The sequence below is a fragment of the Nansenia antarctica genome (genome assembly GCF_963989245.1).
Source record: "Nansenia antarctica genome assembly, chromosome: 1".
Taxonomy (NCBI): Eukaryota; Metazoa; Chordata; class Actinopteri; order Argentiniformes; family Microstomatidae; genus Nansenia; species Nansenia antarctica.
In genome coordinates this window covers 28,550,668-28,568,758 of record NC_137674.1, presented here as the reverse complement: position 1 = coordinate 28,568,758, position 18,091 = coordinate 28,550,668, and the positions used below count along the sequence as shown (strand labels likewise).

Sequence of the window (18,091 nt, the reverse complement as noted above, 5' to 3'; positions counted from 1 at the left end):
TCTGTCTCACGGAGCCCATCCTCCGATTTCTACCCCCGCCAGCCTCTCCTGAGGAGTGGTGAGCACCGTGTCACAGGCAGACATCCTTCCTCATCCCAAACATCCTCTCTCAGCCAACACTCAGAGGGACAAAGACAGGAGTCAAGTGATGCCTCCTCCAGACAACATGGAACAACAATTATACCCTGAATTCAAGGAATGCACTGAATCATTCTGAGGCCAGAAATGAGTCAATGCTCTCCCCGCTATCTCTCTCTCTCTCTCTCTCTCTCTCTCTCTCTCTCTCTCTCTCATTTTCTCTCTCTCTCTGTCTCTCTTTCTCTCTCTCTCTCTCTCTCTGTCTGTCTCTCTTTCTCTCTCTCTAATTTTCTCTCTCTCTTTCTCTCTCTCTCATTTCATTTTCTCTCTCTCTCTCTATCTCTCTCTCTCTCTAATTTTGTCTCTGTCTCTCTTTCTTTCTCTCTCTCTCTCTCTCCCTTTCTTTCTCTCTCTCTCTCTCTCTCTCTCTCTCTCTCTCTCTCTCTCTCTCTCTCTCTCTCTCTCTCTCTCTCTCTCTCTCTCTCTCCAAAGATGACCTGTTCCTACTCACTCTGCTGTCTGTCTGGGTGTGAACGTCCCAGATTAAACAGATTACTGTCCTCACTTTCCTCAACAACACAGGTTCATCTCCAGGGTTTAAATACAACACAAGCTCATCTCCAGGGTTTAAATACAACACAAGCTCATCTTCAGGGTTTAAACACGTTCCTCTCCGACATAAACTCATCTCCAGGGTTTAAATAGCGGCTGGCTACACTCAGGGGTTTGAATATAGAAATGATTCATGCGTTCGGGTTATGAAATGAGAAATGAAAGCCAGTTCCACATGGGCAGCGATCCAGGCGTCCCAGTAATAGCATACTATCCTTATACCAAAGCCTCTCTGCTATTTCACACATGGTATGAGCACGTCTTTTGAGGTAATTGACCGCTACATAAGTCTGACCCAAATTCAGTTTAGTTCAGTTGAACTCAATTCAATTCAATTCAATTCAATTCAATTCAATACATTTTATTGTTCCCCAGAACTTAAGGGCATTGCCAGCACAGGTAATAGTAACAATAATCCACATCTCCCACCAGACAGCAGTGTTCTACCCATTCCCCCCCTCCACCAGTGTTCTACCCATTCCCCCCCTCCACCAGTGTTCTACCCATTCCCCCCCTCCTCCACCAGACACGAGTGTTCTACCCATTCCCCCCCTCCACCAGTGTTCTACCCATTCCCCCCCTCCACCAGACAGCAGTGTTCTACCCATTCCCCCTCCTCCACCAGTGTTCTACCCATTCCCCCCCTCCACCAGACAGCAGTGTTCTACCCATTTATCTCTCTCTCTCTCTCTCTTCTTAAGTGGCCTGTGCTTAAGGCAAGCCTTGTGGAGATAAAACATCCCTCTCTCTCTCCTCCTGCCTATGCTTTCATGTCTGCCGGAGGGAGGGGGGTGGGGGGGGGAGGGAGGGAGAGGTGGATGAAAAGAGAGGGAGCTAGAGAGAGAGACCGTAAAAGGTGTTCACCAGGAGGAATGCAAGCCGCCCCGATCGTCTCCACAGAGACACGCTATCCCATAAACCTCCTGGGCTTCTGCCAGCATTCCCCAGATCACACCTGGACTGGCTGGTTGACTGGATGACTGGCTGGTTGACTGACTGGATGACTGACTGACTGGCTGACTGGATGACTGGATGACTGACTGACTGGTTGACTGGATGACTGGATGACTGACTGACTGGTTGACTGGATGACTGACTAACTGGATGACTGGCTAACTGACTGGTGGACTGGATGACTGACTGACTGGTTGACTGGATCACTGACTGACTGGATGACTGACTGACTGGATGACTGGATGACTGACTGACTGGATGACTGACTGACTGGATGACTGGCTGGTTTACTGGATGACTGGCAGGTTTACTGGATGACTGGCTGGTTTACTGGATGACTGACTGACTGGATGACTGGCTGGTTGACTGGATGACCGACTGACTGGATGACTGACTGGTTGACTGGATGACTGAATGACTGACTGGCTGGTTGACTGGCTGGTTGACTGGATGACTGACTGACTGGATGACTGGCTTGTTGACTGGATGACTTACTGACTGGATGTCTGACTGACTGGTTGACTGGTTGACTGGATGACTGAATGACTGGATGACTGACTGACTAGCTGGCTTGTTAGCTGATCAGATGGATGACATACATACATTACCACCCCTAACACCCTACATTACCACCACCTCCTCACACATCCCACGTTACCACCCTTAACACCCTACATTACCACCCCTAACACCCTTCATTACCACCCCCTAACACCCTACATTACCAACCCCTAACAACCTACATTACCACCCCCTAACACCCTACATTATCACCTCCTCACACATCCTACATTACCCCCCTAACACCTTACATTACCACCCCTAACACCCTACATTACCACCCCCTAACACCCTACATTACCACCCTCTAACACCCTACATTACCACCCTCTAACACCCTACATTACCACCCCTAACACCCTACATTTCCACCCCCTAATATCCTACATTACCACCCCCTAACACCCTTCATTACCACCCTCTAACACCCTACATTACCAGCCCTAAAACCCTACATTACCACCCCTAACACCCTACATTACCACCCCCTAACAACCTACATTACCACCCCCTAACACCATACATTACCACCCCCTACCACCCTACATTACCACCCCCTAACATGTTACATAAATGACTTAAATGTGAATGTAAATGTACATCTATTGATGTTGTCTACTGAGAGAGCAGATCAATACTGCTCTCTAGAGGACATCTCAGGCAACATCCTGGTTAAGAACCAACTGTTCTTCCACCACAGAGACCCTCAGACTCCTCGCGTCCTCCCCTCTCCTCTTGCCTCCTCTCCTCTCCTCTCCTCTTGTGTCCTCTCCTCCATCCTCCCCTCATGTCCTCTCCTCTGTCTTCCCCCCTGTCCTTCCCCTCATCCTCCCCTCGCGTCCTACTGAAAAAACATCGGAGAAAGTCGAAGGTCCTTCCCTTACATCTTCTCCTCCAATGCTTTTGGAGGGGCGGAGAAGAGGATGCGAGTCGTGTTCCTAACATTTGAGAACGTTAATTCACACTTCAGAGCTGAACTGAGCTGAGCTGTACTGGGCTGGCCTGGTTACGCATCCACCATAGCTGCTGAAACAGCGCTAAAAAGGGCAACATCAAAAAAGAAATATCTGAGGCAGACCAGCATGGTAGTGTGAACAGCCCCAGAAAAATCCCCCTCTTCCTACACTTGCATGTTTTCTATTTGTAAACACCAACGACTTAAACGCCAATGACTTCCATACCCCCCCTTTCACCATCAAACACAGAGAGATCATAAACCCCAAACCCACCAGGGTTGAACCAGGGAATCTTCAAAAACCTGACTTCAAAAAACAAATGTTTGTGGAGGAATGTATCTCCGCACAGCCGAGCTCCACACCCAAAGTTCAGTCTACTCCCAAGATGCAGTAAAACCCCCCTGTCCTCCACTTCTATCCCCTCTGGTGGCACAGCGTGTCTGCCTGGGTATGACCACAGCCGCTTTATTGTCGTGTTCGGTGCCAACCCTAATAACAGCAGTATGGTTAGAGACGATCGTTAACCTTAATCCAGGGATTACACTGTGCCCTCAGTAATGGAGGTGGGCCCATGTGCACGCTGGAGGGCCATGTGCCTTTATGGGCTGATGATGTTAAAGATAGACGCAGATATTAAAACTATGGTGACCGCAGAGAGAGATCCATGTCGTTTTCAGGGTCGTAAAATGGGGATTCAGACAGTGGTGGGGTACACACACACACTCACACACACACACACACACACACACACACACGCACGCACACACATACACACACACACACACACACACACACACACACACACACACACACACACATAAACGGACAAACACGTGCAAGCAAACACACACCCGTGCACACACTTTCACACATACTCAAGAGTTTCACCTCATTCGTTTTGACACTCACACACGCTGTAAACAAACACACACACACACACACACACACACACACACATACGCACACACACACATACGCACATGCATGTGTAAACACACACGCAAACGCACACACACACACACACACACACGCAAACAAACACACACACACACACACACACACACACACACACACACACTTAGTGAGATGGAGGCAGGTATGGATAGATAAACAAGCTCAGCCTGTTTGTGTTTTAGTCTCTAGTGTCCCCCAGTGGTTAGAGTGTAATGTAGAGTCATTCCTTTCGGAGTAATTAAGGAATGTTAACAGTAAAGTAGGCCTACGACTTTTCCTGCTTAAAGTGAGGTTCCACCTTTTAAAAAATGTCCTGGTTTGGCTCTGACCTTGGATGTAGTTGATTAGCCCACAGTTTTTAGTTATTGAGTACCGGTAGTCATATTTTGAGCCCCATTCATTCTGGAAATAAACTCCTTGCAGACACTCCAAACCAACTAATATTATGACAGAACGCCCCTCTGAAGACCTCTTCTGCAATATATTTTTGAAAAGTGACTTTACTACGCTGTGATCCACTTTATTATTTTTGTAACAATGGCAATGAAAATGCGAAAGCGTATTACAGCATAACCTTTCAGAAACAATAATGCAGACAAGTCTTTAGAGAGTCTTTAACCCTAACCATGACACAATATGAATTGGTCTGGAGTGTCTGCAAGTTGTTTTGGACCAGAGTGCAAATTATTATTATAATATGTATATATAAATATATATATATATACACACACGGTATATATATGATATTATACAATGACAATCTGGGGGGACCTGACAGTGTTAACTTGATTGACAGACTTGACGGTGTTAACTTGATTGACAGACCTGACGATGTTAACTTGATTGACAGACTTGACTTGATTGACAGACCTGACGGTGTTAACTTGATTGACAGACTTGACTTGATTGACAGACCTGTGATTGACAGACTTGATGGTGACTTGATTAACAGACCTGAAGGTGTTAACCCTTGATTGACAGACCTGACGTATAGGACATATTGCAATCTGATTGCGTGTGCGTGTGCGTGTGTGTGTGTGCTTGTGTGCGACCGTGCATGTTTGTATGCTTGTGCCTGTGTGTGTATGCCTGTATGCCTACGTGTGTGTGTGTCTGTGTGTGTGTGTGGCTGCATGTGTATGTGTGTACGCCTGCATGTGTGAGTGCGTGTGTGACCATGCGTGTGCGTATGCTTGTGCCTTTGTGCGTATGTGTGAACATGTGTGTGTTTGTGCATCTGTCTGTGTGTGTGTGTGTGTGTGTTTGTGTGTGTGTGTGTGTGTGTGTGTGTGGTAATCAGCCCTGACAGGAGACAGCTCCTGCTTCCTCACCCTTCCCTTTCAATAAGGCGGCGGCGCTCTGCAGCAGGAAATGAAGGACTCCTATCTCTGAGTAATAACACAAATCCACGACACACCACACCATGACACACCAAACCACACCACGACACACCACACCACACCACACCACAACACAACACATCACACCACACCACATCACAACACACCACAACACATCACACCACAACACACCACAACACAACACACCACACCACATCACAACACACCATACCACACCACAACACACCACACCACAACACATCACAACACACCACAACACAACACACCACGACACACCACAACACACCACGACACACCAAACCACACCACAACACACCACAACACACCACACCACAACACACCACAACACACCACACCACACTAAAAAACAACACAACCCAACACACCACACAACAACACAACACACCACACCACACCACACTAAAAAACAACACAACCCAACACACCACACCACAACACAACACACCACACCACACCACACTAAAAAACAACACAACCCAACACACCACACGACAACACAACACAACACAACACACCACAACACACCACACCACACTAAAAAACAACACAACCCAACACACCACACAACAACACGACACACCACGACACACCACAACACACCACACCACACCACACCACACCACCACACCACAACACACCACACCACAACACACCACACCACACCACACCACAACACACTGCACCACACCACAACACATCACAACACAACACAACACACCACACCACACCATGACACACCACAACCCAACACACCACACGACAACACGACACACCACAACACACCACACCACAGCACACCACACCACAACACACCACACCACCACACCACGACACACCACCACACCACGACACACCACAGCACAGCACACCACAACACACCACACCACACCACAACACAACACACCACACTAAAAAACAACACAACCCAACACATCACACGACAACATAACACAACACAACACACCACCACACCACGACACACCACAACACCACACCATACCACACCACACTAAAAAACAACACAACCCAACACACCACACCACATCACAACACACCACACTAAAAAACAACACAACCCAACACACCACACCACACTAAAAAACAACACAACCCAACACATCACAACACACCACAACACACTAAAAAACAACACAACCCAACACACCATACGACAACACAACACACCACATCCACACCACAACACAATACAACACACCACACCACACCACAACACAATACAACACACCACACCACAACAACGGTACACACCACAATGAACACTACAGAATCAAATATAGCAGACCTATACAACATCCATACATTGTTAAGCCTATTTGATATGGTTTCGAATATCTGCTCAATAAAACTTGAGGTGTAGGCCTACTTGATTTAACTTGCACAATGAAGGCAGCAGAACAGTGTCATTGAGGTCATCCTGGTCAAATAGATAATACATTAAAAGGTTTTCACCATCGTGAGCGAGACATGGAACATGGGATGTTCCCGTGGGTGTGTGAATGTAAATGAGCCTCAGGTGAAGCGGTTTCACCAAGACATCACGGAGAAGCCATTCCATGGCATGGTCGTCACCAATGCCCTTCAAAGAACACTACAGACAATGTATATAGCACATCACATTGTGTTACCTAGGGCTTTCAGCACCAGACATCCAGTGAATAGATCATGTTAGAGTCATTGAAATGGCCTAGTAAACTTGATGAAAGTATGAAACATTTTTGGGGTAAAATGGAGAAGGACTACATGCAACAGAGGGGTGGTTTTTACAGAGCGATACCATTTGTTATGAAATATGCTACTATTTTTAAATAGTATTTTTTTTTAAAAAAAACACACGGCTCTTAATGGACTATTCGTACAGACGTACATTTACACAAAAATAAAAATAAAAACTCACGGTTTATTTAAAGAGATACGACACTGCCTCCCTGTGGATATTAATGTACATTGCAGCCAGCGGTCGGCTATTGTCAAAATCTAGTCTATCGATACAGAAGCGACAGCGACGCGTGGCGGCGTGGGGCACTGTGTATAGCTCTTAAAAAGGTTATTATTATTATTATTATAATTATTGATATTGATTCTGAAATTCGAATAGGCTACTGCCAATAAGTGTCTTGAAAGGACTGGCAGGTAGGCTGCTAAACTCAATTTCATTAATTGATTTAAGAAGATATTACCTTACCTTGTTATAAGTGTAACAGAACCACCAGCAGGGTTTATAAGAGCACATCACTCTCTTAATAAAAACCCCAGAGAGAAGAAAATGATAATTTCACAAGTTTTGTTGAAACTTTATTGAAACTTTATTGAAAGAAATTATTGCAATGCTCATCATATGTTTAACCTACTTAGTGCCAAACTACATTTAGCAGAAAGATGAGCATTCATCAGGTCCTCAGTTGCTGAGGGTTCTCTTCTCCATGGCCCTCCTCCTCCACATGGGCGGCGATGCGCTGCTCCCTTCTGACCATCTTCTCTTCAGATGGACCTGCTCCTGCAACTGTGAGGGTTCTCTTCTCCATGGCCCTCCTCCTCCACATGCGCTGCTCCCTTCTGTCCATCTTCTCTCCAGATGGACCTGGTCCTGCAGCTGGAAGCCCTTTCCCTGAAAGTACAGGAGTCCACATTGGCCCTGGAAAGGCTGTCCAGGGCTCCTCCTCTTGGTGACCCACAGGTAGATGAGGAAGAGGAAGAGGACCAGGGCGGCCACGCTGAGAAGCAGGGTGGTGCAGCCCAGGTCAGGCATCCAGGTCTCCAGGATGGAGGTTTTGTAGTCCTCCTTGCTCTCCAGCATCTTGTTCAGCTCGTCTGAGGTGATCTCCATTCCTACTCTGGCCCAGGCCGGGTGTTCCAGACTGACCATCTTCTGTGTGGGTGAGGCTGTCTGAAAATGAAGGTCTCTGTGGTTCTAGTAGGTAGTAGTAGTAGTAGTAGTAGTCTTGCTGGATAGTCTGAGAGGTGTGTGTCCAACAGTGTCCAGGTAACAAGTGAGCCTAGGTCTCACCGCTGCCCCCAGACCACCTCAGGGGAGCCATTGTGACGTCATATGGTTAGCCATTGTGACGTTAAGGGGTTAACACAAGACACGCCCTTACGCATTCCGCGCTTGCGCAGTCTTCAAAAGAAAGAAAACAACTGCGTTGAAGTCCTAACACAGAGCAGAGAGGGCGACATGGGCAAGAGATTCTGTTAGCATTAAAGTTTTAAGATGTTTGGAGTTGGGTTTAAGAATTTCGCTATTAATTTTAACGCCTCAAATGAGAGACGCAGTTTCTCAGCTGGCGACAATATGAATGGTCACATTACCTTCGAGCTTTCCAAGGAGGCGAAGATCAATTCCCTAACATTGTTGCTCAGAGGCTCAGCCAAGGTCCAGTTGAACGCCAAATCAAACTACACAGAAAATTTCTTCAATTCACGTCATATAGTCTTGCCACGAAATGGTATACATAACGCATAATAATATTGAGCTTTCAGCTTTGTATTCTGGTACACTAATGGCAATGCATGCATACATGAGCTTGTTTACAATTACCGAATTGTGTTACATTGTAAACACGTGTGCAATGCATATCATTCAGTGTGTGTGTGTGTCTGTCTGTCTGTCTTTTTAATTGTGCTTCTGTTCTCCATCCCCAGTGGTTGGTCACACAGTACTTCAACCAGGAGCCCATGTGTATCCATTCACCTGTCAAATCCCACAAGGGTGTGTAGTAGCCGGTCCTATACAAGTTTGTCAACACTGAGATTGTATGATGCTTTATTGACCTACACACACACACACACACACACACACACACACACACACACACACACACACACACACACACACACACACACACACACACACACACACACACACACACACACACACACACACACACACACACACACACACACACACACACACACACACACACACACACACACACACACACACACACACACACACACACACACACACACACACACACACACACACACACACACACACACACACACACACACACACACACACACACACACACACACACACACACACACACACACACACACACACACACACACACACACACACACACACACACACACACACACACACACACACACACACACACACACACACACACACACACACACACACACACACACACACACACACACACACACACACACACACACACACACACACACACACACACACACACACACACACACACACACACACACACACACACACACTATACAGTTACATCTTAACTGCTCCTCCTGAGATATCTTCTGACCCTCACCACTACGTCTCCTAAAGACACCCGCTTTCCCCTCTACTGTGTCCCTAAGAACTTCTATTGCCCCCCTTGTACTGTTTCTCAGTTTCTCCAGAAAAAAAAAGTTTTAGTAGAAGGCGATAGGGAGAAGGTTTTTTCTTCTATCAGTGGCCCTGGGCCCGAGCTAGATTACTCTTCCTGCAACGAATGGTGGATTGCTGATTCACTTGCTTAGTATTCAAATGTATTGATTGTAAGTCGCTTTGGAATAAGGCGTCTGCTAAATGCCAACATGTAAATGTAAATGTAAACACACACACCTGACCAAATGTTTGCACTTCTCCATTCATTCAGAGACTTTCCATCCACCTTTCATGGATTTAATGGGAATATAACGTACTCTCTAAAGGTAGAGATACACCGACCCTGGCACATTGTCAAGGAGTTTGAGACTGAATTCAACTTTGTAAGCCACATAGATGCCAATCACCCACAGCTGCTGGTAAGACTGTCTCTACACACTATACAGCATATCTCTACCTAATCATAACTTTGGGAAATAATTAATTATCAAGAAAACTAACAAATGGACACCTACATTGACATGTAAGACAAAACACACCTTACAAAACAGCACAACCAGTAAAACAATTTAAAGTATTAAATAAGATATAAGATTATTTTTTAAAAAACGATTTACTTTAAATGCAGCAGAGGTTTGGAGGCAGGTTATTCCAGAGAGATGATGATCTATAAATGAACGTCCTCCGTAAAGCATTACTTCTCGAATGAGGGAGAACCAGCTGCCCGTTGCTGGATCCTCTAGTCTAGTGTTATGATCATGCACAGTACTACTATAAACCAAGTGTCGCAATATAAAAACAGGAGTTTTACTACTCATGACTGATTTAAACAATACAAGTGTATTGAAAGACAACCTATTGTCAACTGTAAGCCAGGAGAGACATGCATGCATGCGGCTCACGTTGGACCGTTAGTGAACAACCCAGGACCAAACGTGCTGCCCTGTTCTAGACAACCTGGAGCTCGCCAAGTTCACTACTTGCTGCAGATGACCAGGCCATAGAGCAATAGTCTAGGTGAAAAACGAAACTTTGAACAATCTGACAGAGAGGGGACGAGCAACAAAAGAAGCACATTTTCTCGAAACACCTACTGCCCTTCCCATCTCTGAGACAGTGTAGTTAATATGGTGAGACCAAGATAGTGTGCAATCCAGCATCACTCAAAAGGAGCTTAGTACTTTCAACTTGTTGAGCTGTTGAATTACATAACTTTAAATCCAGCGTTGGGTTTGTGTCTTGTTCCCAACACAATGCTTTTAGTTTTAGAGATAAGAGATCTTAGAGATTAAAGTTAAGGACAAGTCTATTACCTACTACCCAGGTTGAAGTGTCCGCCTAAAACAATAAATGGGACTGCTGTTTCAAAACATAGCGGGAGTAAGCTACAACCTTCCCAAAAATCAAAGGCATGTACATTGATAGGCCTGTACTGTTCGTATTAGTTATTTGTTCTTTTATTATTTTAAATCATGTTCGAAATAAAAAGATTCATTCAATCATTCATTCATTCATTCATGTAACAACATTCCTACAAATGGTAAACAACCAATAACTCCCTGCCCCCATTCCCCCATACTACGGGATGAAACTCATTTCTATTTTCTGATAGAAATAAAGAAAAATGCCTGTGAAGATGTTGATCATGACTCCCCTGCCTCTGTTGTGAAAGGCCCCTCTTGCAGGCTCCAACAGCAAGACCGTGTGCTGCCTATGTTGGGCCTCGGGCCTCATCTCAATGAATATCCGTCTGGAGAAGAAAGGATTTGTTCCAGGTACGGTAGACAAACAACTCTGAAAGGTCTTTGTCTTGTTTTGTGTATATCTATAGCTTTTGTGTATATCTTTAGCTTTACTAAACACTGACTTGAAACAAAATCCTAGCTCTATGGTTTTTGAACATGGTTCTATTGGAGTATCATCGTGGCCATTTTAAGTTTGGATTGCAAGGAATTCGTGAAATTTACAGTATATTATATTTCGCATGTTTCCTAACTCCAGTCACCCTATTTTATTGTGTTTGTCTGTGTTCGTGCTTACGCTGTTGTACTTTAGTCTCATGTCAAGAGTAAAGGATAAGTGTCTGAACAAAATCAACAAAGTAGACTATTCGTGAGCTTAGAATTATAAGGTTCTATCTCCGTTTAGGGTAGTTCAGAGATATTGAGCGTCAAAGTTTTTACATTCCATTATGTTTTGTGAGATGGAACCTTTTTTTTAATGAATTACTACCTAAAAAATGTCAACATTTTAAAAGTAACACCACACAGGCATTAATAAACACCTAATGGATCAGATTATGTAAAAAACTCAATTTTGACAAAAATTGAGATAGAACCTTATAATTCTAACGTCACGTATTGTCACACCTTGGACTCTGTTTTCTCTTCAGGAGAGTGTGTTAAAATCGTTTGCGAGTTGAGTAACGGCTCATCCCGGACTGTCACTCCAAAAGCAACCCTTTCTCAGAAACTGCAGTTATTTTCCGGCAACCAGTCAGGTAGAAGAACGCACCTAAAGGATATGGCCACAGTGCATGGGACACCAGTTAGCCCTGGTAGCTCTGAAGTCTACAGTGAGATGATTCTTCCCATCCCTGCCCATACAGCACTCACCATTTCAAACTGTAGCATCCTGGAGGCCGACTACACTGTAGATGTAAGTATCAATCTGGAAATAATGTTTGTCGGTTGTTCGTTATGTATATTGTTTCTTACTTTTTAAAAGCTGATTTGGTTATGCTAACTGGGGTTGGGCGGTAATACCGTAAATCGTGTTTTTTGAAAATAGAAACGGTGCCCGTTTCAATACCGTCATTTAAAAAGATATATATATATATTTTTTTTTTTTACTATTTGTAAACAATCTAATTTGTCAAATAAAGAGGGTTCCCATGGGGTCTCATTAAGTCACAAAAAGGTCTTAAATATGAGTTGTTAGGTCTTAAAAACGTATCATACTTCATCTGACTAGTACCCTACCTCTGGGGTACAAATCTGTGAACCATTTCATCACACGAAATCACCAAACGCTTTCATTGTTTCGTCACACACACACTCAACTAAGTCCATCTGTTCTGATGTGTTCTCTTTGTGTCTCTTCTCTCTGGTGCAGGTGAGTCTGCCTATCAGAGGTTCCCATGACCTCAAGGTGCTGTTCCCGGTTATCCTGTGTGATGCTCCCCCTCCATATCAGGATCCATATCAGGATAGTAGGATTTGAGCCTATGGTGCTAAAGAACGTCCGGTGTAGAGCACTGTTTTGGTTCCCAAAAGCTCTTCCTAAATCTCGTGTAAAGGTTGAGCACTCGTCTTTGCATATCTTTTTAAAGTTTTGGCTGTTTTTAAGGATATACACATAAATGGACTGACTTATATATATTGCCTTATTCCACTTTAAAGTGCACTTTAGCCATGACAGCTGGTAGCCCATATATGCCTTTTGCACATATGAATGAATGAATGAATGGTCTTTATTGTCATTGATATAGTACAGGTACCAAACAACGAGATTTGGGAGGGGGGGCTCCCCTGGTGCTAGGAAAGGATTTTAAATAAATAAATAATAATATACAATATAGGTAGGGGTAGTGGTGGTCTAGTGGATAGTGAGTTGGACTTGGGATCGGAAGGTTGTGAGTTCAAATCCCGCCTGAAGCCACACCACTACTAGTGTGCCCTTGGGTAAGGCACTTAGCCCTCAGTTACTCCAGGGGGAATGTCCCTGTAATTCGTAATTGTAAGTCGCTTTGGATAAAAGCGTCTGCTAAATGGCAAAATTAAAATTAAAATTATACGACTCGTGTGAAGCAATGCTTGCAATAACTTTTCTGCTCACTGTTTTCGTTCCCTCATCATTGTTTTCAGTGCCAAAACTGAAACGAAGGACCCCACTACGCAGATTTGTAGCAATCCGGGGCTTCCTCAAACTGTTGCCATGTTCTCAACTCCGCTCGCCATGAACAAACATTTGAGCAGGAAGCAACTGCGTTCCAGACAAACTCGACCTCCGACTTTCAATGGAACGCATTGCAAACCGAAAAACCGACATGCACTAGTCAAGTGTGTATTGAACCGTGGATGGCGGACCGTACGATTCAATGCAAAACCGAGAACCGTTGCACCCCTATTGTTGTGGGTGCAGAATCCAACCACTACAAGCTGGCTATTGTTTTAGTTTATCTATGTACAGTATGTCTGTACAAATCTGTTTCATGCTAAAGAAAGTATTTTGTATGTTAAGACTGTATAATTGCCACAATGGTGACAATGGCATGTTATAAAGATCTTCTTTAACACCCCCAAGCTGCCTTATCTAATGTATACTAAGCCTATAGCTTGCCTCAGGGTCATGTTCAACGAAGAACATAAGATACACATCTTTCACACAACTGTCATAAGAGCTGCATACTGCCATTAGATATGTACTGCCATACTTTCCGATGTCTGAAGATACATACTGTATTTGTTCTAAGTGTGCATAATGTGCTTAAGAGGGGGAAATGTTTTTTGATTGTAATTGAAATGTCTAAATCCACTGATGAATTTGAATGAGTGAATGAATGAATGAATGAATGGACTTTATTGTCATTGCTACAGTACAGGTACCAAACAACGAAATTTAGGAATTTCTTGCCATTGAGTTATGAGGATCATGGTTTCTTACAAGTCAAACATGCAATATTATTTCCGGAAATCTGAGCAGGAGCCTCTGTCTCTCAGCCAGAAGAAATCAATGTTTCGACAACAGCATGTTTGGATACTGGATTCTGACTGGATTCTGATTTACCAACAGTGGTAAATATCCCAACAACCTTCAGTTCAGACCGCATTTCCAGTATCAATGCGCCTCCCAATCGATCTGATTAAGAACACTGTGCTGACCTACAATGCAATCGTTGATCTTGTTTATGGGACTTGTAAATACATGAATTTAATGTTACAACTGTGTATTTATTTTTTATATTATGTGGTGGCTGTTGTAGAAAAGCAATTTGGCTCGTGCCACAACCCTGTACCAGTGGTAAATGAGTCCACAACCCCCTTCCTCTCATGGTAAATTGCTTCCTCCTTTCATTTAATTCTAGATGTCAAAATATGCAACGAATACCTTCTTTTTCACAACATACGCTGTGTACAGTATGTTCCTATACTAGGACTTAACATCTGTCCTAGCTTATGAGATAAACATCTCGGTGTGGTAGATATTATGTACATGTCTCTGCAATGCTATAGCGTCAATTGTTAACTAACTGCCACTCAAGTGTGTCTCAATGTTGTGAGGAAAGAGTATTGATAAAAAAGGCCTTTACAGGCTGGAAATGGGGACCATATAGGAGATGAGGACTGAGGGAGAAATTGCCTTTTTTGTACTGTTACAATGCCTTTGTTTCAAGTATACTGTGTACTGTGTAATGTATGTTAATAACAACACACCACACCACGACACACCACAACACAACACACCACACCACACCACGACACACCACAACACAACACACCACAACACACCACAACACAACACACCACACCACACCACAACACAACACACCACAACACATCACAACACACCACACCACAACACACCACACCACACCACGACACATCACAACACAACACACCACACCACATCACACCACACCACACCACAACACACCACAACACAACACACCACAACACACCACATCACACCACAACACAACACACCACAACACACCACACCACACTAAAAAACAACACAACCCAACACACCACACCACAACACACCACACTAAAAAACAACCCAACCCAACACACCACGACACACCGCACGCCACACCACGACACACCACAACACACCACAACACACCACGACACATCACAACACACCACGACACACCACAACACAACACACCACAACACAACACACCACACTAAAAAACAACACAACCCAACACACCGCACGCCACACCACAACACATCACAACACAACACACCACAACACAACACACCACGACACACCACAACACACCACACCACAACACAACACATCACAACACACCACACCACACCACACTAAAAAACAACACAACCCACCACACCGCACCACAATACAACAACACATCACACCACAACACAACACAATACAACACACCACACCACAACAACGGTACACACCACAATGAACACTACAGTATCAAATATAGCAGACCTATACAACATAGATAATACATTAAAAGGTTTTCACCATCGTGAGCGAGACATGGAACATGGGATGTTCCCGTGGGTGTGTGAATGTAAATGAGCCTCAGGTGAAGCGGTTTCACCAAGACATCATGGAGAAGCCATTCCATGGCATGGTCGTCACCAATGCCCTTCAAAGAACACTGTAGACAATGTGTATAGCACATCACATTGTGTTACCTAGGGCTTTCAGCACCAGACATCCAGTGAATAGATCATGTTAGAGTCATTGAAATGGCCTAGTAAACTTTATGAAAGTAATGAAACATTTTTGGGGTAAAATGGAGAAGGACATGCAACAGAGGGGTGGTTTTTACAGAGCGATACCATTTGTTATGAAATATGCTACTATAAATAAAAAAAACACGGCTGTTAATGGACTATTCGTACAGACGTACATTTACACAAAAATAAAAATAAAAACTCAAGGTTTATTTAAAGAGATACGACACCGCTTCCCTGTGGACATTAATGTACATTGCAGCCAGCGGTCGGCTACTGTGATTGTCAACATCTAGTCTATCGATACAGAAGCGACAGCGACGCGTGGGGCACTGTGTATAGCTCTTAAAAAGGTTATTATTATTATTATTATTATTATTATTATAATTATTGATATTGATTCTGAAATTCGAATAGGCTACTGCCAATAAGTGTCTTGAAAGGACTGGCAGGTAGGCCGCTAAACTCAATTTCATTAATTGATGAAGATATTACCTTACCTTGTTATAAGTGTAACAGAACCACCAGCAGGGTTTATAAGAGCACATCACTCTCTTAATAAAAACCCCAGAGAGAAGAAAATGATAATTTCACAAGTTTTGTTGAAACTTTATTGAAACTTTATTGAAAGAAATTATTGCAATGCTCATCATATGTTTAACCTACTTAGTGCCAAACTACATTTAGCAGAAAGATGAGCATTCATCAGGTCCTCAGTTGCTGAGGGTTCTCTTCTCCATGGCCCTCCTCCTCCACATGGGCGGCGATGCGCTGCTCCCTTCTGTCCATCTTCTCTTTAGATGGACCTGCTCCTGCAACTGTGAGGGTTCTCTTCTCCATGGCCCTCCTCCTATACATGTAGCACAGGAAGTCCTCCAGGGCGGCGATGCGCTGCTCCCTTCTGTCCATCTTCTCTTCAGATGGACCTGGTCCTGCAGCTGGAAGCCCTTTCCCTGAAAGTACAGGAGTCCACATTGGCCCTGGAAAGGCTGTCCAGGGCTCCTCCTCTTGGTGACCCACAGGTAGATGAGGAAGAGGAAGAGGACCAGGGCGGCCACGCTGAGAAGCAGGGTGGTGCAGCCCAGGTCAGGCATCCAGGTCTCCAGGATGGAGGTTTTGTAGTCCTCCTTAATCTCCAGCATCTTGTTCAGCTCGTCTGAGGTGATCTCCATTCCTACTCTGGCCCAGGCCGGGTGTTCCAGACCATCTTCTGTGTGGGTGAGGCTGTCTGAAAATGAAGGTCTCTGTGGTTCTAGTAGGTAGTAGTAGTAGTAGTCTTGCTGGGTAGTCTGAGAGGTGTGTGTCCAACAGTGTCCAGGTGACAAGTGAGCCTAGGCCTCACCGCTGCCCCCAGACCACCTCAGGGGAGCCATTGTGACGTCATATGTGCACTATTGTGACGTTTACATTTACATTTTTGGCATTTAGCAGACGCCTTATTCCAAAGCGACTTACAATCAATACATTTGAATACTAAGCATGTGAATCAGCAGTCCACCATTCGTTGCAGGAAGAGTACTCTAGCTCGGGCCCGGGGCCACTGATAGGAGGAAAAACCTTCTCCCTATTATCGCCTTCTACTAAAACTTTTTTTTTTCTTTTTTTTTTAAATATATTACTGGAGAAACTGAGAAACAGTACAATGGGGGCAATAGAAGTTCTAGGGACACAGTAGAGGGGAAAGCGGGTGTCTTTAGGAGACGTAGTGGTGAGGGTCGGAAGATGTCTCAGGAGGAGCAGGTAAGATGTAACCTGAAGAGATGGGTCTTCAGTCTACGA

At 44.4% G+C, this 18,091-nt stretch overlaps 1 protein-coding gene across 1 annotated transcript; it reads left to right on the top strand.

Annotated features, from left to right (window-relative positions):
- Nucleotides 1-8,807: 8,807 nt before the first annotated feature.
- On the top strand, nt 8,808-13,102 carry LOC308172928 (arrestin domain-containing protein 3-like; the record flags this gene model as incomplete). Its single annotated transcript, XM_080547894.1, has 6 exons — nt 8,808-8,961; nt 9,158-9,224; nt 10,141-10,288; nt 11,542-11,644; nt 12,262-12,527; nt 12,984-13,102. The coding sequence occupies 6 exons, from the start codon at nt 8,808-8,810 to the stop codon at nt 13,089-13,091; spliced, it is 846 nt and encodes a 281-aa protein (XP_080404020.1). The 3' UTR covers nt 13,092-13,102.
- Nucleotides 13,103-18,091: the final 4,989 nt, after the last annotated feature.